The sequence below is a fragment of the Mustela nivalis genome, assembly GCF_964662115.1.
Source record: "Mustela nivalis genome assembly, chromosome: 9".
Lineage (NCBI taxonomy): Eukaryota > Metazoa > Chordata > Mammalia > Carnivora > Mustelidae > Mustela > Mustela nivalis.
In genome coordinates this window covers 60,337,811-60,362,453 of record NC_139028.1, presented here as the reverse complement: position 1 = coordinate 60,362,453, position 24,643 = coordinate 60,337,811, and the positions used below count along the sequence as shown (strand labels likewise).

At 52.1% G+C, this 24,643-nt stretch overlaps 2 protein-coding genes across 4 annotated transcripts in view; one reads left to right on the top strand and one right to left on the bottom strand.

The window, feature by feature from the left end:
* The window catches only part of MYO7A (myosin VIIA), an 87,646-nt gene extending 69,524 nt beyond the window's left edge, over positions 1 to 18,122 (top strand). Inside the window, exons 33-50 of one of the 2 annotated variants that reach the window (XM_082749526.1) lie at positions 1,234 to 1,351; positions 2,085 to 2,211; positions 3,341 to 3,510; positions 4,451 to 4,641; positions 5,316 to 5,440; positions 6,069 to 6,226; positions 7,171 to 7,324; positions 8,414 to 8,569; positions 9,086 to 9,191; positions 10,290 to 10,403; positions 11,456 to 11,543; positions 11,719 to 11,825; positions 14,008 to 14,193; positions 14,622 to 14,738; positions 15,804 to 15,887; positions 16,803 to 16,922; positions 17,510 to 17,647; positions 17,737 to 18,122. In XM_082749526.1, coding sequence (XP_082605652.1) covers positions 1,234 to 1,351; positions 2,085 to 2,211; positions 3,341 to 3,510; positions 4,451 to 4,641; positions 5,316 to 5,440; positions 6,069 to 6,226; positions 7,171 to 7,324; positions 8,414 to 8,569; positions 9,086 to 9,191; positions 10,290 to 10,403; positions 11,456 to 11,543; positions 11,719 to 11,825; positions 14,008 to 14,193; positions 14,622 to 14,738; positions 15,804 to 15,887; positions 16,803 to 16,922; positions 17,510 to 17,599 — 2,211 coding nt within the window. In that variant the 3' untranslated portion in view covers positions 17,600 to 17,647; positions 17,737 to 18,122. Of the gene's footprint in view, positions 1 to 1,233; positions 1,352 to 2,084; positions 2,212 to 3,340; positions 3,511 to 4,450; positions 4,642 to 5,315; positions 5,441 to 6,068; positions 6,227 to 7,170; positions 7,325 to 8,413; positions 8,570 to 9,085; positions 9,192 to 10,289; positions 10,404 to 11,455; positions 11,544 to 11,718; positions 11,826 to 14,007; positions 14,194 to 14,621; positions 14,739 to 15,803; positions 15,888 to 16,802; positions 16,923 to 17,509 lie in introns of both variants that reach the window. The other variant, XM_082749525.1, reaches the window with a different exon arrangement.
* A 1,403-nt stretch (positions 18,123 to 19,525) lies between these two features.
* The window catches only part of GDPD4 (glycerophosphodiester phosphodiesterase domain containing 4), a 176,421-nt gene continuing 171,303 nt past the window's right edge, over positions 19,526 to 24,643 (bottom strand). The window contains exon 17 of one of the 2 annotated variants that reach the window (XM_082749540.1): positions 19,526 to 20,280. In XM_082749540.1, coding sequence (XP_082605666.1) covers positions 19,937 to 20,280 — 344 coding nt within the window. In that variant the 3' untranslated portion in view covers positions 19,526 to 19,936. The remainder of the gene's footprint in view (positions 20,281 to 24,643) is intronic. The other variant, XM_082749535.1, reaches the window with a different exon arrangement.

Here is a 24,643-nt window from a genome sequence, read left to right as displayed (position 1 = left end):
CCTCACCTCTCCCTCCCTGTCACCTGCCGAAGCCTGTCCACTCCACCTCGCAGATAGTTTCCAACCTTCTGCCCCTCCCGCCCACCTCCCCAGGGCCTCCTCAGTGTTCACTGTTGTCATGCACTTGGCACATTCTGGGCTGGCTGCCATTGCTCATTAATTGGTTCTGTTTGGGGTGTTTGCCATGTGTCAGACACTGTACCAGGCCCTGGGGACACAGCCGTGAAGGGAACAGAGGTGGTCTCTGCCCCTCATAGCCCACGACTGAGTTTGCTGTGTCTCTCCCTCGGACCAGAGCCTGTTGGCCCGTGTTCCATATCCCAGGGCCATTCTTCTCATAGAGAGGAAAGCTGTGAACTAGCATGGTTTTTAGGGCCCAGTGGGTAAAAACGTTTTATCTGGGAATAATTTCAAACTTACAGAGAAGTTGCAAATTCAAAAACCTGGAACCATATGCCCCTCTGCTTCACCCAGACTCACTGGTGGTTCTGCGCGTGTTTGCTTTATGGTCCTCTCTCTCCGCATACGCACACGTGGTTTCTTCTGACCCCGTCCCCTCGCGGGAGGGCCCTGCTTCCAGCCCTCTCCACACATGGCAGGCACGGGTGTCTTTGCTCATGTTTGTGTAGAGATGACAGATAGCTTGAGTTCCATTTGATACGTCCAATTCTACTCCAACCCCACCGAGTTGTTAATAGGGCTCCAAGCGATATTTTTCGATAGTAAAATGCCAGCCCTTTCATCTTCTGCCAGCAGCATTGCATCACCGGCTGGCTGCTCCAGCCCTCCCCTATGTGATGATCTTCCTCCTTCCCAGGTTCGCCTGTCCGGTTCTGCTAACAGCCCAGTCTGGCAGTGGCTGCCTCTTCTACACTTCCGTGTGACCTGGCTCTTCTATGTCCCTTCCCCACCCCTCTTCTTGGTGTTGCACATACATGCCTGCTTAGCCACACGTGCCCATATCCCAGATGCCTCCTCCTCACCCCTGACTTTGGGCCTTGCACACATGTGGGCCAGGACTGTGGGCTTTTCTGTCGCGGCTGAATTGGCAGCTCCCTGCAGGTGTGACCTGTGCAGTGATGGGGTTGGCTGTGGGCTAATGGGGTGTGACAAGGCCATGTGGCACAGGAGGACACCTTAGTTCCAGGGCTTTCCTGGGCTGGGGGCCACAGATGTTGGATTTCCAGACAGAGCTGATGTGACATCTTTTTCCCCCCTGTCCATCCCCCTTAGGGGATTTATGCCCAGAGGAGAACGGATGCCCAGAAGGTCAAAGAGGATGTGGTCAATTATGCCCGTTTCAAGTGGCCCCTGCTCTTCTCTAGGTTTTATGAAGCCTACAAATTTTCAGGTACCCCCTCGGCCCTCCTGCCTCCCCGCCTTCCTCCTTGCCCTCTCCCACCCTGCACACTGGCTCCAGACCACCACGGAAGGGAGGGATGGCCTGAGCCAGACTCCAGTCAGCCCAGCTCCGCCTGTGGGCTTGCTTGCTCATTCCAGGTCAACAAGTGTAGGGTGGCTCCTGTCTCCCCACAGTCTAGGTGCTTAGCAGCACTTTGGGTGAGATGATGGAAGGCCTGCTGACATAATTCAGCATCTGCTGTGTACAGAGGCAGGCAGCCCAGAGTCTAGGCTGCACTGACTCTGCGCTGTGGACATGAGAGACACAAACCCACTTGGGCCATTGGCTCAGCCATCCTTGGGGCCGAGTGACCGGGCACCTGTTCCATGCTGGGCCCTGTGCTGGTGTCAGGCGTCACAGAATCACCAGATATCTGGCTGGAGGGAACCTTGGGGCTCAGCTGACTCCCTTCCCATAGCCCACCTCCTTCCAGGGCAGGGACTTGTCCAGAGCTGCACGATGAACAGAGCCAGGGCCAGGACTCAGACAAGTTTCCTGATGTCAGTGCTGTCTTCCCACTGCAATTAGAATTTTGACTTGTAGGGAGGTTGTGCTCTCCAAGGCTCAGTTTCCCCATCTGTAAAATGGAAATCTGTTTCCCTCCCTGGGGGGCATGAGGACTGGGAAGGGCTGTGCTGGGAGTGGGGCTGCCTCCCTGTCACTGCCTTGGTCTCTGCCCCAGGCCCCAGCCTCCCCAAGAATGACGTCATCGTGGCAGTCAACTGGACGGGAGTCTACTTCGTGGACGAGCAGGAGCAGGTGCTCCTGGAGCTGTCCTTCCCTGAGATCATGGCCGTGTCCAGCAGTAGGTTAGTCCAACCCCTCCCACGCCTCCCTTCCGTGCAGAGCAGGCTGTCTGACAAGGCACAACGACCCGCAGCAGGGAGGTGTCAAGCCCAGTGCTCTGATTCTGTACTGTCTGAAGCAAGAAGAGGCAGATGGAGACACAGACTGACAGAGGGGAAAGGAGAGGGCTCCTGCAGCTTTCCTGGGGGTCCGGGGGCCTTTGGGGAGTCACTGCCTCATAGAGGATGTCACTGAGATGCAGAGACATGTAGTCTCCTGTCCCGGTCCCACATGATTGAGCAGTTTGGGCCGCCCTGTGCAGACCTCTCAGGCACCTACCGCCCCGCCCCGATTGGGGCCGAGCGGCCTCTATGGGGCATCACTGGCATTCAGAGATGGATGTAGGCAGCTAGGAGGACGGCCAGGGGCAGTCAAGTGTGTACAAAGAGGGCCTGGCCTGGGATCCTGGGGCTCAGGTGGGACTCACGTCCATGTCCTTGCCCCTGAAGTGGAGCTGTTAACACTTGCCTTCAATAACAGTGGTGAGGACTCAAAGTAACCATCCATGGGAGAGCTCTGGAAACTGAAAGGTGTGGGCACACTAGAGCAGTGGTGGGAGGGGTTCCTGGAATAGCCTCGTGTTCCCAGCAAGCCCTCCCCCGATGCCTGGCTTAGGAGAATGTCTCTGGGCAGCATCTGCTATGGGCTGGGGCTGGGCCTGTGCTGAGCACAGGGACGTAGGACACTAACATAGGTCTTGCCCTCTTGCAGCCCCCTTCAGTTGAGGGAGGAGACAGACATTGAATGGGCTGTTTTAAGGCAAGGACCAGTGTGGTAAGGGCTGTGGGAGGGCAAGGAGGACTACCTGGAGGAAGGAGTATCTAGGCTGAAATTTGAAGGGTGAGTAGGAATTAGATAGGCAAAGGGAACTAGGCCAGGCCCCTGCAGACCTCGCTCTGCACCGGGTGTGACTTTGGCAGAGCCATGTCTCACCCAGGCGGGGCCGTGTCTGACTGGGCTGGCCTTGGTCTCCTTCAGGGAGTGCCGTGTCTTGCTCTCGCTGGGCTGCTCTGATCTGGGCTGTGCTGCACCTCACTCGGGCTGGGCAGGACTGACCCCGGCTGGGCCCTGTTCTCCGTGTTGGTCCTGCAGGGGAGCGAAACTGGTAGCCCCCAGCTTCACGCTGGCTACCATCAAAGGGGATGAGTACACGTTTACCTCCAGCAACGCTGAGGACATCCGTGACCTAGTGGTCACCTTCCTGGAAGGGCTCCGAAAGAGGTCTAAGTACGTGGTGGCCCTGCAGGACAACCCCAACCCTGGTGAGTGGCTCCTGGCACAGGGCGCCAGGCCCCGAGGCTCATGGGCATCACGCAGATCACATACCTTGGCCTTGGCCTGGCATTCAAGACTGCCAGTGCTTATTACTACCCCTCCCAGATACCCTTGGCTCCACCTGGACCAAAAGCCAAATTCTGCACCCTCCTTCTGTGCCCCATGGGGAGTCTTCCTCTCCTGCCCCTTCCATACTTACCACCCATCACATTCTCCAGGTGATATCAGGGGTTCCTCCTCAGTAGTCTCCAAACACCCACTGCTTTCAAGTGATGACATCAGTAATAGCTACTCTCACTGAGCCCTCCCCAGGCCTCCAAGGCTCTGGGCAGAGTTTGGAAAGGACAGAGGTAAAACGGACTCTGGCCTTCCTCTCAGCTGGGAGAGGAGCTGGAAACAGTCCCTGTGACAGTGCAGTGACCAGGGAAGCCCAGAGCCTCTGGGTGGCTGGAGGGGAGGCCCCCGGGCAGCCTGGGGCTCAGGGAGAAGGTATGTGTGGGCAGAGTGTTTGAGGCAGAGAGGAGAGGACAGACCCAGTACAGAGCCTGGAGAAAACACGGCATGTCTGGGAGCTGCAGATAGTGTGGCTGGGCTGGTATAGGTGAGGAAAGGGAGGAAAGGCAGAAGCGAAGGGGAAGAAGTCAGGAAACCTAGCCCAGAACAGCCCTGTGAGCGTGTTGAAGAGGGTGGGCTTTCTTCCCAGGGCAGTGGGGAGCCACAGAAGGCTTGTGAGCACAGGAGTATCCCCTTCCAATGGCCATGTCTGTGTGAAGGGTTGTGGCAAGGTGGAGGCAGGGTGACCAGCAAGCAGACATGAGAGACGCAGGGCCTCAGTTATTCAGTGGGGAGGGATAGCTTATAGGTCATCAACCCAAATAAAGATGTTCCAATCCAGCCTCTCTCTCTGCCCCCACCTCTGCCTCCCAGCGGGGGAGGAGTCGGGTTTCCTCAGCTTTGCCAAGGGAGATCTCATCATCCTGGACCATGACACAGGAGAGCAGGTCATGAACTCAGGCTGGGCCAACGGAATCAATGAGAGGACCAAGCAGCGTGGGGACTTCCCCACTGACTGCGTGTATGTCATGCCCACTGTCACCTTGCCACCGCGGGAGATTGTGGTATGTGGCTTGGGGGTGGCAGATGGATAGGAGTGTCCTCTGGGTCTCTCTTTGTATTCTTTCCATATCTGTAAAATGGAGTGAGGAATTATAATAGATTTATGGTCTGCAGGTCCTGTGAAGAAGACCTGGGGGTCTTACAGGACCACAAACTTTGAGCTGGGGAAGCTGTCAAACCTGTGCTAGGTGGTGAGGGGCCTAGAAACTGCATCAGATGAAAAACTGCTGGGGGTGAGGGATGCGAGGAGAGTGGGGAAAGGAAGCATCACCTCGCACTGCCTGTGAGCAGAGCTGGGAAGGAAGGCCATGGCCCTTCTGGATTGCAGCCCTGAAGACTCAGAGCCCGGCTTTGCAGGCAGTTGCTGAGCTAGGCACTGCTGACTGGGCAGTTCTCTCACCACATCCCCCTACTTCAGCCAGCCTCTATGACAGACCTGGCCTGCTTCGGACACAGGATATTCAGGAAAGGATCCTGAGTCCAGCATGATGGAGGCCACAGTAGCTTCAGAGATCCCAAAGAGGGAAAGGACTCCCGAGGTCAGAATGGGGTGAGGGTCAACCCCATAGCGGCAATCTTCCCCAGCCCCAGTCCAGATGACTCTGAGCTTTACCACGTTGATGCCGGGAGCCCCAGGTGAAGAGCTGACCTCAGACTCCTGTTTCTTGGTTTCTAGGCCCTGGTCACCATGACCCCTGACCAGAGACAGGACGTTATCCGCCTCTTGCAGCTGCGGACAGCAGAGCCTGAGGTGCGCGCCAAGCCCTACACGCTGGAGGAATTTTCCTACGACTATTTCAGGTGATGGGGAAAGCGTAGAGGGGAACTAGGAGAGTGAGCCGTGGGCTTCTGTTACTGTAGTCTGTGCGGTGGGGTTGCCTTGGGATGCTCCTGCCTGGGGGCAGGGACAGTATCAGAGGGAGCAGTGGAACAGTTTGTTGAGATAACCCTTCCTGTGTCATTTTGTCCTTCTTTCATTTAATATATTGCAACTGTGGTGTGGCCATCCCAGGTGGGGTCCTGTGCACTCATGACCAGTGCCTGCCTCACCAACTCACAGTCCTGGTGGGGAGCTAGGCACAAAATTGGGCAGCTGTGATTGTGTGTGCCCAGCATTGTGGTGGGGATGCTGGGGGATGGGGGTGGGGTTGGAAGATAGGCTTTCTGGAGGAGGTGGCGTCTGAGCTGAGCTATATAGGGGGTGACCCAGCAAGGCCAGAGCAGAGAAAGCAGAGAGGAACAGAGGGGAGGAGACCATGGAGGTGGGCAGGGCTGGCTTTCTAGCTGAGAATGTAAGGTCCAGGGAGGGCTGATGACTCACCCCAAGTCAGTCTGTGCAACAGAAAGAGTAGGGCCTTCTGCCTCCATAACAGGTGGGAGAGGGGCGGGTCTTACAACCTGGGGGTCAGTGCCAACTGTGTTGTGTCAGGCCCCCACCCAAGCACACGCTGAGCCGGGTGATGGTATCCAAGGCCCGTGGCAAGGACCGGCTGTGGAGCCACACACGGGAACCACTCAAGCAGGCACTGCTTAAGAAGATCCTGGGCAGCGAGGAGCTCTCGCAGGAGGCCTGCATGGCCTTCATCGATATCCGCACCTGTGCGGGTGGGCACCATGGGCCCCAAGGAGGGGACTTCCAGGGAGGGGGGTCGCTAGGCCCCTGCCTCTAGGGTTTCCATCCAGATACCTACTTCCTTCTGAGGGGCCTAGTTGGGTTGTGGGCTGTGTGGAGGTCTGTGGATCCATTTGCCTGGCACCAACAGTGTGTGAGCGGCAGCCTCATCCATGGTCTCCTCTGACCCGGTTCTTCGATTCACAGATGCATACGGTGTCATGTGCTAGGCCAGGCATGGAGACATAGCTGTGACCAGGGCCAGTCCCTGGCCTCATGGCACTTACAGCTAAAAAGGCAGACATGCTGATCGGGACTGTGCTGTGATGGGGCAGAACTGATGTGGGCTTGGAGGAGGGCAGGATGGCCTTCCTGGAAGAAGGGGTATCAAGGCTGAGATCTGAGGACTGAGCAGGCCCTAGTCAGTCAAAGGGGAGATGAGTGGGGAGTGTTCCAGATGAATGAGCATGCCTGGATGGCCTGAATCACAGAATGATGCAGCATGCAGAGGTCTAGAAGGAAATCTGAAGATGTGGGCTGACTAATGAAGGGTTCCCAAGTCCCGCTAAGAAGCTTGGACTGTATCCCAAGGCCATGAGGAGCCCCTACGTGATAGGATGGCACAGTCAGATTTGTGATTTGGAACATCCGCCCTGGTTGCTGTGAGGACTTTGGATGTGGGGTGGGGACGAGGTGGGATCACTGGTGAGGCGGTGGTCAGAGGAGTGGAGGAGAGGGAGGGCAGTCAGCATAGAGAGTGGGGTGGGTGGGTCAAGCCCATCTCCTGAGTGAGTAGTCTGAGGCCCGGGGTCACACACTGGGGTGGGGGCAGACCCCATTAAAGAGTGTGGCCTGCTGGGTCAGTGTCCCCCACCCCCTGCTCCCACTGGTTGCAAGCCCTTCCTTGACGGCTCCCCACCCGTGCTCAAGTACATGGGCGACTACCCATCCAAGAGGACGCGCTCGGTCAATGAGCTCACTGACCAGATCTTTGAGGGTGCCCTAAAGGCTGAGCCCCTGAAGGATGAGGTGTACGTGCAGATCCTGAAGCAGCTGACCGACAACCACATCAGGTGGGTGGGAGTGGTGGCGGGTGAGGGACGTCTTCCCCCACTAGTGCTCACACATGACAGGGAGCACCTTCCCTCCTGAGGCAGCAGCTGGCCCACCTGGCAGCAGTCCTTCCTCACTCAGGACAGGAAGCTTCCCTTGGGCCCCCTCACGTCTCTCCTCTGCCTCAAGGCCCGAGGTCAAGAACCAAGAGGTGGTGGCTGCGCCCTCAGAATCGGTCCAAGTTTAATAGCACCAGCTCCTCCTAAACTTCCTGCCACTCACTGCCGAACCTCCTCTTGACACCTCTTCCCAGCCCAGACTCCACTGTCAGCCTGCAGGTTCTGCCCATGAGCCTATGTCTCAGCCTGGCACAGGCTGTGTCCTGCTGGCCGGCAGCTGGAAGCTCTGGCTGAGAACTCACACAAGCTGAAGGGGCTGAGTCCCAGAGTGTGTTACTTTCTCCCTGCCTGGCTGGTCCTTGGCAGGAAGGGGACTTCAGGCCCATGCTAAGTGTCAGAGACTGAGAGAAGCCCCACCCTTATGCCCAGATCCCCAGTTCCCTCCTCAGCTTGGCCATTTTCTGCCTCTCTTACAAAATTTACCACTCAACCTTACATCAGATAGCTTCACGCTGCCAAACCACAGCCAGCATTTATCTCCTTTTCTGCGCACCAGAATTTGCCTCAGCCTTCAAAACTGAGATCAGAGGTCACCTCCTCCTAGAAGCCCTCTGTGCTTCTCTCCTATCAGGCCCAAGGACTCAGAGTGGTGCCTGAGGGAGCCCAGGGCCTGGTCTAACTCTGTGCTATTCAAGAATCCATGAGTTAAAGAGCTTCTGCCTGAACAAGGATCACACACTGCTTCCATCTCGCCGGGAAACAAAATCTTAGCTGGACCAAGAGTGCTTGGTTGATACAGCTGGCTTTCATTCTGGCACAAGCACTGGCTGGCCGGCCGTGTCGCCACTCACGGAGTGGCCCACCGCACTCTGACTAGCACTCTGGCTGTCAGGGAGCTGGGTCACGGCCGGCACACACTGCCACGGTGAGGAGCCCAGGGATGTGCTGCTCCTCGGGGCCCTCAGACCCCTGGCTGGCCTCTTCCGGCAGGTACAGCGAGGAACGGGGCTGGGAGCTGCTCTGGCTGTGCACGGGCCTCTTCCCGCCCAGCAACATCCTCCTGCCGCACGTGCAGCGCTTCCTGCAGTCCCGCAAGCACGGCCCGCTCGCCCTCGACTGCCTGCAGCGCCTCCAGAAAGCCCTGAGGTACGGCCCCGCGGAGCGGAGGCAGCAGGCACAGAGCTTGGGGCAGGGGTTGGGAGGTGTTCCCAGCCACACCGAGCTTGTTGATGTCCCCTGGGGATGAGGACGGGACCACACAGCAGGTGGGATATGTCCCTGGGGTAGCACAGCTGCCAGCCAGTCTGAGGTGGTGCCCACTCGGGACACACTTGGTGTCTGGCTGCTCAGAGGGGCTGAGGCAGGCCTTGTGGTCTGCTGTGGAGGCAGGCCCCCGGGCCCCACCTCCTGTTCTGCAAAGCCCCCTCCGTCCTCTGCCTCATTCCGTCCCCTCCACAGCCCTAGGTGGGGTGCTCTTCTCCTCTCATCCTACAGTTGAGGAGCTGGAGGCTCTGAGAGGTTATGTGACTGTCACCTGGTAGGAAGTGGTGGACAAAATTAGAATTGGGGTCTGGCTCCAAAGGTCCCCCTGCTCCCTGCTCCCCATGGCCCAATGAACCTGCTGCCTCCTGACTGCTCCTCCATCCATCTCCTGGTTTTCAGAAATGGGTCCCGGAAGTATCCCCCACACCTGGTGGAGGTGGAGGCCATTCAGCACAAAACCACCCAGATTTTCCACAAGGTCTACTTCCCTGATGACACCGATGAGGTGAGGGCCTCTGGCTTCTTGGATCACTGGATGCTCCTGAGGGCCAGGCTGAAGACACAGGGAGCAGTCTTGATGCCTCTCCCCTGCCTTCCCCACATGTGCCCCCACCCTCCTGCTCCTCAGCGGAGTCAGGGCTCAGCTGAGGGTTAGAGACTCCTGAGTCAGGAGGCCTGGGGTTCCCTGTCCAACCTCCTGTTATCTCCAGCAGCTTCCCTCTCTCCTAGGAGTCTCTGGCTCAGAGAAAAGTGCTTTCTGCCTCAGAGCCACCTCCCTTCTGCTGGCTCTGGACCTGGGCACAGGCGCGCCTGCCCCTGCCCCCTGCCGCCCAAGCCTCCCCATTGCCCTGAGCCCACTTCCCTGCAGGCCCCTTCCTTCCTCCTCACCGGCCTGGTTGTGGGTCTCCTTGATCAAAGGTCCTGTCTGTCTTCCCATTGTGTCCATTAGGTCAGGCTGCTGCTTGACTGCTGCTCCCCGCTCCATCTGAGCACAGGGTCTCATTCAGAGGAATGAGTCCAGCACTGAAACTTCTAGCTTAAAAAGCAGTTTTAAAAACTTTAGAGACTAGAAACTCGGAAATGCCATAATAGGATTCCAGTGACAAGGACAACAAATTGAGAAATCCTTTCCTGTCCTTCCAGTGGAAGGTTAAATGAAGCAGTGCCCTAACCTCCACCCCAGGCTCCTTTCCCTCTCTCCTTTTTCCTCCCTTTCTGGAATTCGCTTTCTTCTTCCTCCAGCCTCTCTCCTCCCAAACACCCTGCCCATCTGTGCCCCCTGCCCCTCACCCCCATGCTTGCATAGCCAGGCCCAGAACCCTGGAAGCAGAGGTCAAGTCTGTGTGGGGGGTGGGGAGGACACAATCTGGGAAGGTCCAGACAGGAGTTGACTTCTTCCTTTTCTTAAATGCCATGCCCAGCTCTAGACCCATGGGAAAACCCCTCTCTTGGAGGGTGGCCTACATGGGAGGGGAGGGGAGAGGATGGGAGGTGACAGGAAGGGGCTCAATTATAGTTGCAGGCACAGACAGAGGGATGCAGGGGCCCCCAGCAGAGGCCTTGCTAGAGCCAAGTAACTGCTTCTTCTCCCAACACTCCTCAGGCCTTTGAGGTGGAGTCCAGCACTAAGGCCAAAGACTTCTGCCAGAACATCGCAGCCCGGCTGCTCCTCAAGTCCTCAGAGGGATTCAGCCTCTTTGTCAAAATTGCAGACAAGGTGGGTTGTGGATCCCTGGCTTCCTATTAGGCCACTGTCGGTCTGTCTGTTGGAACATTTGCTTGGGCTATAGGAGCTAGGAGCTTGTGGGGCAGCAGGGAGGGGAGAGAGAATGGGGGAGGGAGGAGAGGAGAGGAGAGAGTTGTGCTTGCATGTGGCATCGGGGTCCCTCTCCTTATGTCCCCTTACTTATAGCAGCTTCCTTCAAATCTTGCTCTTCTGGTGCATAGCAGAGCACAGCCTCGGAACTCTTGGGAGCCATGTGGTACTTTATGTTCTGGATACACGAGGCTCAGCACTCTGCCACAACACACATGTACTTCCAGATTTGATTTGACTGGTCCTTCGGCAGCCTTGCTGAGACGGATTAACTGTCGAAATAACCCTTGAAAGGAGGGTGATTATCCCTCACCTAACAGATCACAAAACCTGGACTCAGAAATGTTAAGTAACTCATCCAAAGTCCCACAGCAAGGATGCAGACCCAAGCAGGTCAGGCTCCAAGGCACAGGCCCCTGTCACCATAACATACCGTTCTCCCGCGCTTCTGTGTCTGTGGAGGTCAAGGGCCCAGTTTTAGAACCTCTTCTTGTGGGAAGACTTCCCTCACCACATCAGGTAGATCAGGGGCTCACTCACAGTTTCCCGTGCACCCAGGTCTGTCTCATTTCACAACTGTCCCCATGCCAGACCTGGGGGACCTGGAGAGGATCTCAGTGAGATCCTGGACCCAGAGGAGCTTGGAGCCTGTGGGAGGAGCAGGTCACGGATGCTGCAGAATGTCCAAGGGGGGACTAGATCCCATTCTTGGTCTTCTCCCCAGGGTCTAGGGAGGCGTGTAGTCAGTCTTTGCTGAATGACAAATAGAATGACTGTCACTCTGGGCAGGAAGTAGGCTGTGTTCTGGAGACATTCAATAGGCACAGTCAGGGCAGGGCAGGACACCCCTTCTGGCTGTAAGAAGAGCAACCAGGAGGACCTTGGGTGGGAGAGTGAGAAAATTCAGTACTGCTGGAACTAAAATGAGTGGACTGCAATGCACATGTCCCTAGGTCATCAGTGTCCCTGAGAATGACTTCTTCTTCGACTTTGTTCGACACCTGACAGACTGGATCAAGAAAGCGAGGCCTGTCAAGGATGGTAACGTGAGGCCAGGTCCTGGGATCACATGAGGCCTGGAATGGGGCAGGTGCTGGCTCAGAGCCATACTTCAAGGTCCACCTGTGTGGGACCTGAGCTCGGGCCTCCTCCAGGGCTGGTGCTGGGTGACCCTCTGTGCTGGACCTTCTGGGTGACCGCCCACCTTCTGCCACAGGAATTGTGCCCTCGCTCACCTACCAGGTGTTCTTCATGAAGAAGCTGTGGACGACCACAGTGCCTGGGAAGGACCCAATGGCCGATTCCATCTTCCACTATTACCAGGTGAACCCCCTCGCCCCTCTCTGCGGTGGCTGCCTCCATGCACTCCTGTCCTTGCCAGGAGAGGGGTCTATAACCACAAGGCCCCCAAGAGATTCCTGCTGGGATCCTCGGGACTGGCTCCACCTCACACTCTTCTTCTTCCTCAGGGCCTTGTACTTTCTTCTGAGCTCTTAATCCCCACCTGTTCACACCCTTCTCTCGATGAGGGTCCTCTGAATTCTGTCCTCTGAATTAATTCCAGGATCTGCTGTTCTATCTGGGTGTATCTGGGTGTATCTGAGGCCTGTGTGAATCTGCAAACCCTTTCCAGCACAAGCATGTGCCTGCGGGAAGCCGGGCTGGCAGCAGCGGGGAGCCCTCTCTTCTGTATCTGGCACTTTTCACTCATTTTGCCCTTCCAGCAAACCCCAATAAGCAGGCATATTGTTCCCATTTTATAGAGGGAGAAACTGAGACGCAGAGAGACTAAGTGACATAATTATGATGACAGGGCTGGTGGAACTGGGGTTTGATTCTGTGTCTTCACAATGGCAGACTCGGCAACCTTTTCTGGGCTAGCCCATTTACCTTTACCATTTACCTGTGGGGCAAACGGATGAGGATGCTGGGAAGGCTGGAGGAGACAGGGCTGGTGGCTACTAGAGTAAAGAGAACCTTGACCTGGGAGTCTGCAAGACTCCTTCACACGTGAGCTCCGCCTCTTCCCACAGTGCCCATGTAGTGACTGGCAACATGAATGTCAGCTGTCAGTTCCCCTAAGGCAGAAACCCACATTAGCCACACAACTCCCTCTCCCCACTTTCCCCTGTCCCAAATCATTCACCTGATGACTTCACCTCCCAAATCTCTCTTAAAACGATCCACATCTCTCCATTACCACCTGTACCCACTCTGGTCAGTGCATCGTCTTTTCTTGTCTAGATGAAGCCAGTAACATTTCCCCTGACCTCCCCTGTCCATTTTTACCCTCTTTGAGTCCATTCTCCACAGGAGGTCATCATGCTTTCAGGACCCCTCTCAGTGGCTTCCCATGGCTCCCAAGGTAGAAACCTAAATCCTGACTGTGGCCCTGCATGGGGGTGCCACTAGCTACTTCTGCTACCTTATCTTATATCCAGAACCCCATTGTTCATGTTCTCAGGTATGCTAGGGAGGCCTTTTAACATTCTCTCTTTGGGAAGCTCTTCCATAGGTTCTTTGCTTCACCTACAGAGCTTTTAGATGTTTTTTCAATCATAAGGGAGGTCTTCAGTCTTCCCAAGACTAGATCAGTTCAACTAGTTATATGCTGTTATAGCACAGAGAAGATTCCATCAAAAATGATAATTATACATTGATTTGGGGGGATGGTTGTTCTGGACTACAACTACAAGTTCCAAGAGAGTAGGGAGGATATATGTTGTTGCTTAAAGGGCCTGGCTCATAGTTGATGCTCAATGAGTCTGTGTCAGCTTGGTGGACGGGTGAATAGGCAGGGACTCAGTGAAAGAATAGGTGGGAAGTGGATGTGGGTAGGTGGAACCATCTTGGTGGACGGATGGGTATGGATGGGTAGATAGGTGGGTGAGTAGATGAAAAGGTAAATGGGTAATAATTGACTCAGGTTTCTAATCTGCAGTGTGTCCTTAGGTCAGCCTCAGTTTCCCTGTGCTTCAGAGAGTGGGTGAGACAGTTGTGAGGCTGTGGGCAGTGTTGGCCCTTTAGAAGCTTCATCTTTGCTTTTGGTCCACTCTTCATCCTCTGTTACTCTGTTTCTGGGTCTGGAAGTTCAAAGTGGGGAAGACCTGGTGCTGCTGATGAAACCAGCCGGTCTCCAGGGAATACAATGGGAGGAGAAAAGCCCGAGAGGCTTTTCTCAAGGAAGGACAGGCTTAGAAGGTTAGGGGTGTGGAACAGTCTCAGGTTCTTCAGCTGGTCACTCGCTGAAATACAGGGAGAGGAAAGAATATTCATACGTGGCTTTGCTTTCTGACTGTAACGGGCTGCATCTGTGCAGGCATGACTCCTTCCCCGTGCTGTGCCGTCTTCCCTGGGGGCACAGTGTTAGCTGAGGCTGGGGAGAGAGGGAGGCCCAAATGTGGGGTAAGGCCATGGAGCTGGCTCAGGCTGGTGTGGGGGGGGGTTGGGGGGCACCTGCTTCCTCCAGTTCCTTGCACACCTACGCCCAACTCTGCCCTGGCAGGAGCTGCCCAAATACCTCCGGGGCTACCACAAGTGCACGCGGGAGGAAGTGCTACAGCTGGGGGCCCTGATCTACAGGGTCAAGTTCGAGGAGGACAAGTCCTACTTCCCCAGTATCCCCAAGCTACTACGGGAGCTGGTGCCCCAGGACCTCATCCGGCAGATCTCCCCTGATGACTGGAAGCGGGTGAGTATGGAGGAGGCAGCAGGACTAGGGACACTGCTGAATGGGTCTCTGGGCCCCCCACGGGTCAGGGGGAAGGTGCTGGCCAGCAGCCCAAGGAAGTCTCTCTTGTGGCCCCTGTGCATGAGGGTGACACTTTCCCATCTTCCCTTCCACTTGCTTTAGTATCCAGTCTTCCAGGCAAAGGACTCACCTGGCTGCTTGGGAGGAATCTGTTCTATCCTGGTTACCATGGTGACCTGATTGCACTTGATTCTCTTTGGTCTACTTGCTTAGGGAAGGGCGTGGAGGGAAGGGAGATCAGGATTCCATTAACTGGGATAAGAGGCGAGCCCTTCCTGGCCTCCAGGACTCCCAGGGCCCATGACAGCTAACAGTGCAGGTGGGATAGGAGTGACGGGAGAGGCCTCTGACCCATGCTCCCCCGGCAGTCTATCGTCGCCTACTTCAACAAGCATGCAGGGAAGTCCAAGGAGGAAGCCAAGCTAGCCTTCCTAAAGCTCATCTTCAAGTGGCCCACCTTTGGTTCAGCTTTCTTTGAGGTGAAGGTATGTTATGGGTGGCTTCTCAAGTGTGGGGAGTCAAGGAGTGGGGGCAAGAAGGCACAGAAACTCCTCCCCAGGACCGTGGGAAGCAGCCACAGCCTCTGTCGCCTGCACTGGCAAGGAAAGGAGGGAAGTACCCTCAGCTTTGTACCACCTAGGTGTTTCAGCCTGGGGACATGAGGAACCACCAGGAGCTCAGCCTGGGAGGGGAGGCAGATAGGTAATGGAGAATGAACTGTGCCGTGTGTGACAAGGGGGAGCCCCCATCAAGGTGGGGGGAGTCTCAGAGGCCTACCCAGACATTGAAGGCTGAGGGGCAACACCTGCATTTTCCTGGAAGACCCTGGGGAGAGCTCCTGGCAGAGGGCCTAGCAAGAGCACAGGAAGTGCAAGTGGTTGAGTACAGATGGGTGTAGGCTATGAGGCACACAGACTGTGGTGAGGCAGCTTGGCAAACAGGCAAGGGAGTTGGGTTTCCTCCTGCAGGTGGTGGCTGACCTGGAGGGTTCTGAACAGTGTTGATGGGGCCGGAAATGCACTCTGACTGTAGGGTGGGGTGGGTGTGGGGCTGAGAGGCAGGGGTGAGGCAGGAAAATGGTGGACAGGCTGGCAGGAGAAGTGTGGGGATAGGTCAGGACGGAGAGGAGGGGATGGCTTGGTTACATATCTTGGAAGGGGGCCTTTTGAGAAGTCTGGCTGTGCAAGGAAGAGAGGGAGGCACAGAGATAAGGGGGAGGCAGGGGTAGTGGTCAGAGAGGGTTTTTAAATATGAAAGGCATTTGGGCTGACAGAGGAGATAGCCCAGACTCCTAGAGGAGCAGGAGTGAAGGGATAAACTGTCACCAGGAAGAGTGGGGGATGGGGTCATTTGGGGACCCATAAAGGGACCTGGGTGGCACTGAGGGCCCAGCAGAGGTGGGAACCATGAGGCTGTGGCAGGGTTGCCAGCTCTGCTACATGCCTGGCATCAAGCAGGCAGCAAGAGAGGGCAACTTAGTCCTAGCACTCAGCTTTTCCTGCTCTGGGCTGCCCCAGCTAGAGCTGATGGTTTCTGGCTCTCTTTGCTAGCAAACTACGGAGCCAAACTTCCCTGAGATCCTCTTAATTGCCATCAATAAGTACGGGGTCAGCCTCATCGATCCCAGAACCAAGGTGAGCACTGACAGGGGAGAGCAGGGGTGGGGAAGTGGACTTCTCTGCCTGTACCTCTAACAACCGTCTTCAGTACCCAACCCCCAAAGAGCCCCTGCCAGCCACCATCCTCACTTGATCTGCCTTCTTGGCCATCCATCTTGAGAGGCTGTGTTTGCTTTGACCATTTCCTTGCCTGCTCCATCAAAACTGCTCTCTTAGAGTTATTAGCCAATGCCTTACTACTCAGTCCACTGAACTTTTTAGTACTTGGCCTGGAAGCATCACTGGACCCTATCAACCACCCCTTCCTTCAACAGTGCTCTCTGTCCCTGTTGGTCAGGATGGCAGGCTGCATGCTGGCAGGGGAGGGGGGCAGGGTATAACCACTGCTCACATCCATGGGCCAGAGTAGTCCTCACCAAGGGAATCAGGAAGCACAGTCCTACTACATACCCAGGAAGGATACAACTGGAACACTGGCCACCACCTTCTGCTTGTGCTCCTGTGCCCCACATTCCTGATTTTTCTCTTATCTCTCTTGGTCGTTCTTCTCACATACTTTAATGGGATTCTTTTCCACCCACACATATCATGCTCCAGAGGCTGTCCTTGTCACCTTCTTCCTCCTCAGGACCTCCTCATTCATGATCACTGTTGCAGATTCTTCCAGCCTCTCCAATTTCCAGTTCCAGCTCCACATGCCCCAAAGACTTCCCTGGGTGTCCCACCATCTGGCCCCAAATGAGGCAAGGAGGCCAGAGGTATCTGCTTCCCCCAGCAGCTCCATGGCAGAGCTGTCTTCTATCTTCTTGCTCCTTATCTTGTCGGAGGGCCCAAGGCCTTTCCGGTGGGTGGTGTCTGTGAGCTAGAACTCAGGGAAGTGAGGCCGGAGGGTCCAGACAATACAGCTTCAGACTTTCTCTGCTTCCCCAGGACATCTTGACCACTCATCCCTTCACCAAGATCTCCAACTGGAGCAGTGGCAACACCTACTTCCACATCACCATTGGGAACCTGGTGCGTGGGAGCAAACTGCTCTGTGAGACATCACTGGTGAGAGCTCTTCTGTTTAGGCCTGGTGGCCTTCCCTGCTTTGCCTACAGCTCCAGCTATCATCTGTCTCCAGAACAGACAAGAGAGTGCCTGGCTTGGCTTGAGATTGGGATCAAGGGTCAGATTGGGCCAACGTTAGGTCCCTTTGAGGCTCAGCTTAGGTCTGGGAAAGGGGCATAATTTGGGGCTGAGGAACAGACCCCTCATTTAATAATTATTTGTTGAGTGACTTTAGTACTAATCTGGGGACTGAGTTCAACAGTGGACACATTAGCAATGAGGTTTCTTCGACTGAGCCGAACTTCAAAGGCATGGCTCAACTGGTAGAGCCTTTAGAGTCAGCAGTATTTAAGAGATCTATAAGCCAGGGCCTTCACGTGGGGTCCTAACAACTTAGAACCTTAGAGATCTGGTGGGATGTGTCCATCCCTTCAGGTGTACAGCTGGGGAGACTGAGTCCAGAGTAGGACAGGATTCTCCTTTGTCCAGGGCTCTGCCCTCTGCAGTTTCCTGGAAGTGTTCTGGGTCTCAGTGCGCTGGTCCTGTCACACTTTTTGCTCTGTTTATCTTCTTGCTCCTGTTTCCAGGGCTACAAGATGGATGACCTCCTGACTTCCTATATTAGTCAGATGCTCACAGCCATGAGCAAACAGCGGGGCTCCAGGAGTGGCAAGTGAACAGTGAGGGAGGTGGTGCTGGCTTGGGCCCATCAGCTACCTCTGCAGGTGGGGGAGGACTTTGCCATCTGGGCAGGGAGGCTGGGTCAGGCGGCCACCACTGATTATATCAACTTGGCTTTCTATCCTCCTTCCAGCGAGGCAGACTTGCTGGGATGCAGAACTCCCCTTGATCTACTGCTAAGGGTTGGTTCTAGTCCCAGCTTGCCGTGGCTTTCCCAGTTGTAAGAGCCTGTGCTCCTTGGATGCCTTTCTTAGACCCGTCCTACCATGTGACCTCTTTTGACTCTCTGTGCACCACTGCAACAGGGAATCAAAAGGACAACTCGATTATCCGTACTGGGACCAACAAAACCAAGAATATTCTGAAACCTAAGGGACTGGCTTAATTCCTGTACATCCAGGATCCTCAGCTGGTATGGGGGAGACAGACTACTTTTATATATTGTAGTGTGAGCGCTGAGCCCCTATGCTGGTTTCCCCTGATCACCTCAAGGTATAAAGTATGTGTTTCATCTTCTGACCCTATAGTGTCCTTGCTGGGGGAAGGGGAGAGAGTGGGGGAGTGTGTATGGGACAAAGACAGGGTCCTGAGGGGAGTGGCCTGTGTAAGTATTTCCTTTGTCTGTGTCTGGAGGGCTAAGCTTGTCTGGGTTTGGGGATAGGGGTGCCTGAGCCCAAGGCGGACTTGAAAGGGGCTTAAAGGGACTGGCTGGGACAAGGGTGGGGTGGGAGGAAATGTTGGGACATCAGTCTGAGAGGTAGGGACCTAAGTGTGCAGGGGCTGGGGATCTAGAGGAGGAATCAGCTTCTGGGCCTTAAGTAGGGCCAGTGGAGCCAGAGTAACCCTTGCATCTGGTCAGAAACATCTCCTTAGTTCCCAGATGGTGCTTTGGATTAAACCCCCATGTCCTGAGAGTGCCTATATATTGTTACTTTGTGACCAGGATGATACAAGAAAGTGGGGCTATCTGGGACAGTATGGGGGTGGGGTCTTCAGACAGGGAAGGTATCATGTGGGGGTGGGGCATCCTCCTAGACTGTGGCTAGGAGGAGCGCCTGCCCAGAAAAGCAACAGTGGAGAATCCTCTCTAAGAGGACATGTTTCTGATCAGCCCCAAAAGTCCCCTAATACAGCAGCAGAGCAGAATCCTTAAGTGTCCTGGGTCCTCTGCATCTGGATGCCCAAACACTCCACAGGGAATGCTATTCCCAGGCTACCTGTGTGGGAGGGGCTGCTTGTGACAATGGAGGACTCAAACCAGACAGCCCTCCTTCCTGGGGTGACCATGTGCTGTCGGAAACAGCTTTGCCCCACCAATGTTTACATGGTTCTGCAGGAAGCCCAGGATCAATCTGAACCAGAAGAAAGGTACTGTGATGGTCTGCCCCGACACCATCATATCGATGGAGATACAGAAGCTCAGAGAAGGAGTGTGAATAGGTAAAAGTCACATGGAACTCAGTTCACAGCTTCTAACATTTAGCTCTCAGACACAAGGGGCTCCAGATACTTGTTCTATGCTCTAGTTCCCCTTCAAGACCTAGGGCTGGTGGGTGGGCACAGAATTATGCCCATGATCTCACTGCACACTAGATCACTGTGTGTGTGTATGTGTGTGTGTGTGTGTGTGATGGGGTGGGGGGGGATAAGTTCTTTCTCCTAATTCATAATCATGTCTATGCTACTTCTCATTCACTGACTCAGGATGGCATCACTTTTACACTCACCCCCTAGTCTCTGTCAGCCTGAGTGATGACACAGGGGTCCAAATAATACATCATTTACTTTCTTGGTTCCTGAGAGGTTGCCTTTATTCCCATGCTGATGTGCACAAAGCCATTCCTTTAGCAGGGAGTACCATGAAGGGTTAGGATGAGAAACCCTGTAACATCAGAGAACTATCTCCAGCTCCAAGACCACAACTCCCTTGTTCCCCTCCCCCTTGAGATGCATTCTTTATGGAAGGCACTAGACCAAAATGGTCTTCCTGAAAGCCTCAATGGCCCTTCTGCACTCCTTTCTTGACTACTCCCCACCATCACCACACTTACGCACAGAGAGGAAGAGGGAGGAGAAGGCAAGGTATGACTAAATTTTCTCCAAAGGCATCCTGTAGGAGAAGGAGGACATGCTAGAAAAGGAATGCACTATAGAAAAGGATTCCTGGCAGGAGGATTTAACGATGGGGGTCTCCTGGGATTTTCAGGATGGAGGCCTCATTGGTGGGCACTGTGAATCCCAGGGTTTCTGTGGCAGGGGGCCAATGTGATTCAGTGGAGGGGGTCTGTCGGATGACGCCCCTGGGGGAGAACATTGGTGGTTAGATGTTCTTCTTAGGGAACGCTGGTGGTTTGACTTTCCCCCTGGGGGATACTGGTGGTTTGATCTTCCCCCTGTGGGACCCCAGTGGTTTGATCTCCCCCCTGGGGGACACTGGTAGTTAGATCTCCTTGGGGGATATCGGTGGCTTGACCTTCCCCTTGTGGGGTCACTGGTGGTTTCATATCCTCCTTGGAGGGGTAGTGCTGGTCTGAGGGCCTCATGCTTGGGGGCTTCTGTGACACAGAGGGAGTTTGGATATCTGAAAGTTTTAGTAATTGAGGGTGGCTGGAAGGTGGCCATGGTCCAGGGGTATCCCATGACTCATTTTCTATGTCAGGGGCTGGTTCCTGAGTATCTGTAGGGGATAGAAAAGACATAACACACTCTTTAGTGTCACTTCCCCATCTGTGCGCTGTGTGGTGAACTTACAGTCATCTCTTAAGTGTTAGAACCACCCCCACTCCCTTAGGCTCATTCTTCTAAAATCCTCCCCGAAGATTTTGGGCAAACTTTGAAGTGACCCTCCAATTCTGCCTGGGGCAAAAAAAGTCCATTATGGAAGAGTATGGAAGCTCCAAAGGAAGCTCTCTAAAAGTAGCATTTGCTTAAAGAATACATATTTTACAATAATTGCTTTCAAATCAGTATAGAGAGAAGAAGGAACATGTTTCGCCACTAGAATGGGAGCCTATTGAGGCCAGAGACCTTTGACTTGCTTACCACTATATCCCTGGTACCCCCAAAATGTCACATACTAGGTACTTGATAAATATTTTTGACTAATTGACTGATGGAAAAACTGGCATTAGAGGAAGCCTGGGTGGCTCAGTGGGTTAAAGCCTCTGCCTTCGGCTCAGGTCGTGAGATCTCCAGGTCCTGAGATTGAGCCCCGCATCGGGCTCTCTGTTCAGCAAGGAGCCTGCTTCCTCCTCTCTCTCTGCCTACCTCTCTGCCTATTTGTGATATCTCTCTGTCAAATAAATAAAATCTTAAAAAAAAAACTGGCATTAGAGAATTCAGACCTACTCTCCTTCTCAGAGCAAATTTTTTAAATGGCTAAAACACAAAGAAACAGCAAAATTATTTGAGTTAACAATACAGTGAGGACTTATGGGGACCAAATCAGGAAGAGTGTGAAAATCCAAAAAGGTAAGCCCAGAGTCAACTGTACACTGTCTATAAGAAATTCACTTTAGATACAAAGGCACCAATAAGTAAAATAAAACAATGTAAAAATAAAAACCTTGCTAATACTACTAAAATTTTTGATGAAGGTGCTATTAATATCACACAAAGTATACTGTAGAGCAAGAATATTACCAGGGATAAAGATCATTTTCTAATGATAAAGAGGTCATTTCACCAAGAAGACACAACTCTAAATGTTTACACACCTATCAACAGTGTTTCAAAACACAAGAAGTAAGACAAGACTGCAAAGAGAAATCTACAGTTATACTTAGGATTTAAATATTCCATTCTCAATAACCAATAGAACCTGGCAGAAAATCAATACGATATAAAACACTTGAAAAACACTACTGGTTCTAGTCCAAGATGGTGATGTAAGAAGACGCTGAACCCACCTATTTATAGGGCAACTTCTCCTGAAGATGACCTGAGGGCTGACGGGCAGCTTCTTCACCATAAAAGAAACCACACAGAGAATGGCAAGAGAGACAGAGGCACAGTAAGGAAGGGAACCCCTGTACCAACTCTGCGAACTGCAGTGGCAGGGAGTGGATAGTACTGAGGGCTTATGAACAAATTTGTCTGCCCTGAAGTGCAGAAAAAGAAAAAGAAAAAAAGCCTTTGTTTAAAAGGGCAACTAGAATATAAAAGAACCAGTCATAGAACCCTCTCTGGGTAACAGGAGCTGGCAAGTGCCTTGATAGTGTGGATGGAGGCAAGTCTGGGCTGTAGCTGGCCTGTCTCAGTGAGCCCTGGAGCCCTAGCCCACATCAGCCTAGGCCAACCCTCTGAGGCAGCCCCAGCGTAGCACACATCGGGACAGCCCTGGTCAGTGCTCACTGCAGTTATAGCCATCCTGCCATGGTGACATAGCTGTGAAGCACCCTGGAACACCCTGTTTGGCTCCAGACAACTTGCTAAGGTACCCCTGGCACAGATGTACACCTCAGCTCAGCCCCTGAACTGAGCACCCTGGAACACCCAGGCCTGCACCCACTTCAATGTCAGTAGTACCGCCAGAGCACCGACTGTAGGGAGAATCCCAAGACCACCCCTGCCCACACCCACTTCAGCTTCGGCCCACTAGAGTGCTCTGGAACCCCCAACCCATAACCAGCCAGAGTCACAGGCACAACATACACAAGGGATGAGATGCCCATAAACAAGACCATTCCTCTTAGTTTAGGAGAAGTAGCTTTTCTGCCTAATTTATAGAAACAATCACAAAGTTGAGCCAAATGAGACAGAAGAATATGCTGCAAATGAAAAAACAAGACAAAAACCTCAAAAAAAGAAATAAAAGGTAGATAACCAATCTACCTGACAGTTCAGAGTGATGGTCATGAAGATGTTCAATAGACTAGAGAGAATAGTAGATGAACTTTGAACTTCAACAAAGGGAAACATAAAAGGGGCCACAGTTTAAGAACACAATAATCTAAATGAAAAACACTAGAAGAAATCAACAGATTAGAGGATGCAGAAGAACAAAGCAGACATCTGGAAGACAGGGTAATGGAGAGCACCTGAGCTAAATAGCAAAAAGAAAAAATTTTAAGATTTTATTATTTTCTTAAAGTAATCCCTATACCCAAACACAAAGCCTAAATCCAGCATGAGAAGGGAAATTTATATAAAGATTAGGCCAAAAATCAATGACAGAAAAAAAAAATAGTAGAACAGATCAACAAAGCTAGTTGAGCTTGGAACTCAACCCTGAAATCAAGAGTCACACACTACCAACTAAACCAGCTAGGCACCCTGAGAAAAAAAGAATTTTTAAAAATGAGGATAGGATAAGATGTCTCTTGAGCAACATCAAAAGAACAAATGCTTGCATTACAGGGATTCCAGAAGGAGAAGAGAGAAAGGGAGAAAACTTATCTGAAGAAACAACTGAAAACTTCCATAACCCCGGGAAGCAAACAGATATCCAGGTTTAGGATAAAGCACCTAAAGTTGAAAACAAGATGAACCCAATGACACACAGTAATAAAAATGTCAAAGTTCAGTCTTTTTTTAAGCAGAGAGAGAAGTAACTAGGGAAACTTCATAAGGCTATCAACTGGTTTTTCAGCAGAAACTTTGCAGGGCACAAGAAAGTGTCATGATATATTTAAAGTAATGAAAGGAAAAATATTCAACCAACAATAATCTACCTGGAAAGACTTCTATTCAGAATTGAAGGGAAGGTAAAGAGTTTCCAAAACAAAAGTTAAAGGAGTTATTGCCACTACACTGGCCGTATAAGAAATGTTAAAGGGACAAAAAAAAGTTGTAAAAAACGTATGAAAGGAAAAAAATTCATGAGTAAAAGCAAACATAAGTAAAGGCAGTAGTGCAATCATTTGTAGTAAAATCAAATATATCCAAAACATTAGTTAAGGGGACTCACAATAAAAATGACTATGTAATCATAAAACATGGAGGGTGGGACTAAAAAGTTCCTTTTCGAAATGTTCAAATTTAAGTGACTATCAACATAATAGACTAGTATTCACTTAAAGTGTTACATATGAACTTCATGGTAAACGCAAAGCAAAACCCTATAATAGATACACTAAAGCCATCAATCACAAGAAAGAGTCCAGGAGAAGAAGAAAGGAACAGAGAAGAACGATAAAAACAACCGTAAAACAATGAACAAAATAGCAATAATTACATACCTATCAATTATTAAATATACATGGTAATGCTTTAATCAAATGACATAGGGTGATGCAATGGTTAAAAAAAAAAACAAGACCCAGCTACATGCTGCCTACAAGAGACTCAGTTCAACCTAAAGACACATACAGACTGAAAGTGAAGCAATGGAAAAACATTCCATGCAAATACAAGGGGGGAAAAAAAACAGAGTAGCAATCCCTATATTAGACAAAATAGACTTTAAAACAAGACTGTAATGAGACATAAAAGAGACATAATGATAAAGGGATTGATCAAAGAAGAGGATATAACAATTGTAAATATCAATGCATCAACACTGGAGCACCTATATATACACGGAGCAAATGTTAACATCTATAAAGAGAGAAATTAACAGAAATTAAACTAACCTTACACCTAAAAGAGCCAGAAAAAGAACAACAAATAAAGCCTAAATCCAGCAAGAGAAGGGATATAAAGATTAGGCCAAAAATCAGTGACATAGAAATTAAAAAAAAAAAACAAAACAAAACAGTAGAACAGATCAACAAAACGAGTAGCTGATTCTTTGAAAGAATAAACAAAATTGATAACCCCCTAGCCAGTCTTATCAAAAAGAAAAAGAGAAAGAACCCAAACAAAATCATGAATGAAAGAGGAGAGATCACAACCAACACCAAAGAAATATAATTATAAGAGAATATTATGAGCAATTATATACCAACAAATTAGACAATCTGGAAGAAATGGGTAAATTCTTAGAAACATATAAACTACCAAAACTGAAACAGGAAAAAGTAGAAAATCTGAACCGATCCATAATCAGCAAAAAACTGAATCAGAATTTTAAAAATCTCCCAAAAAACAAGACTCCAGGG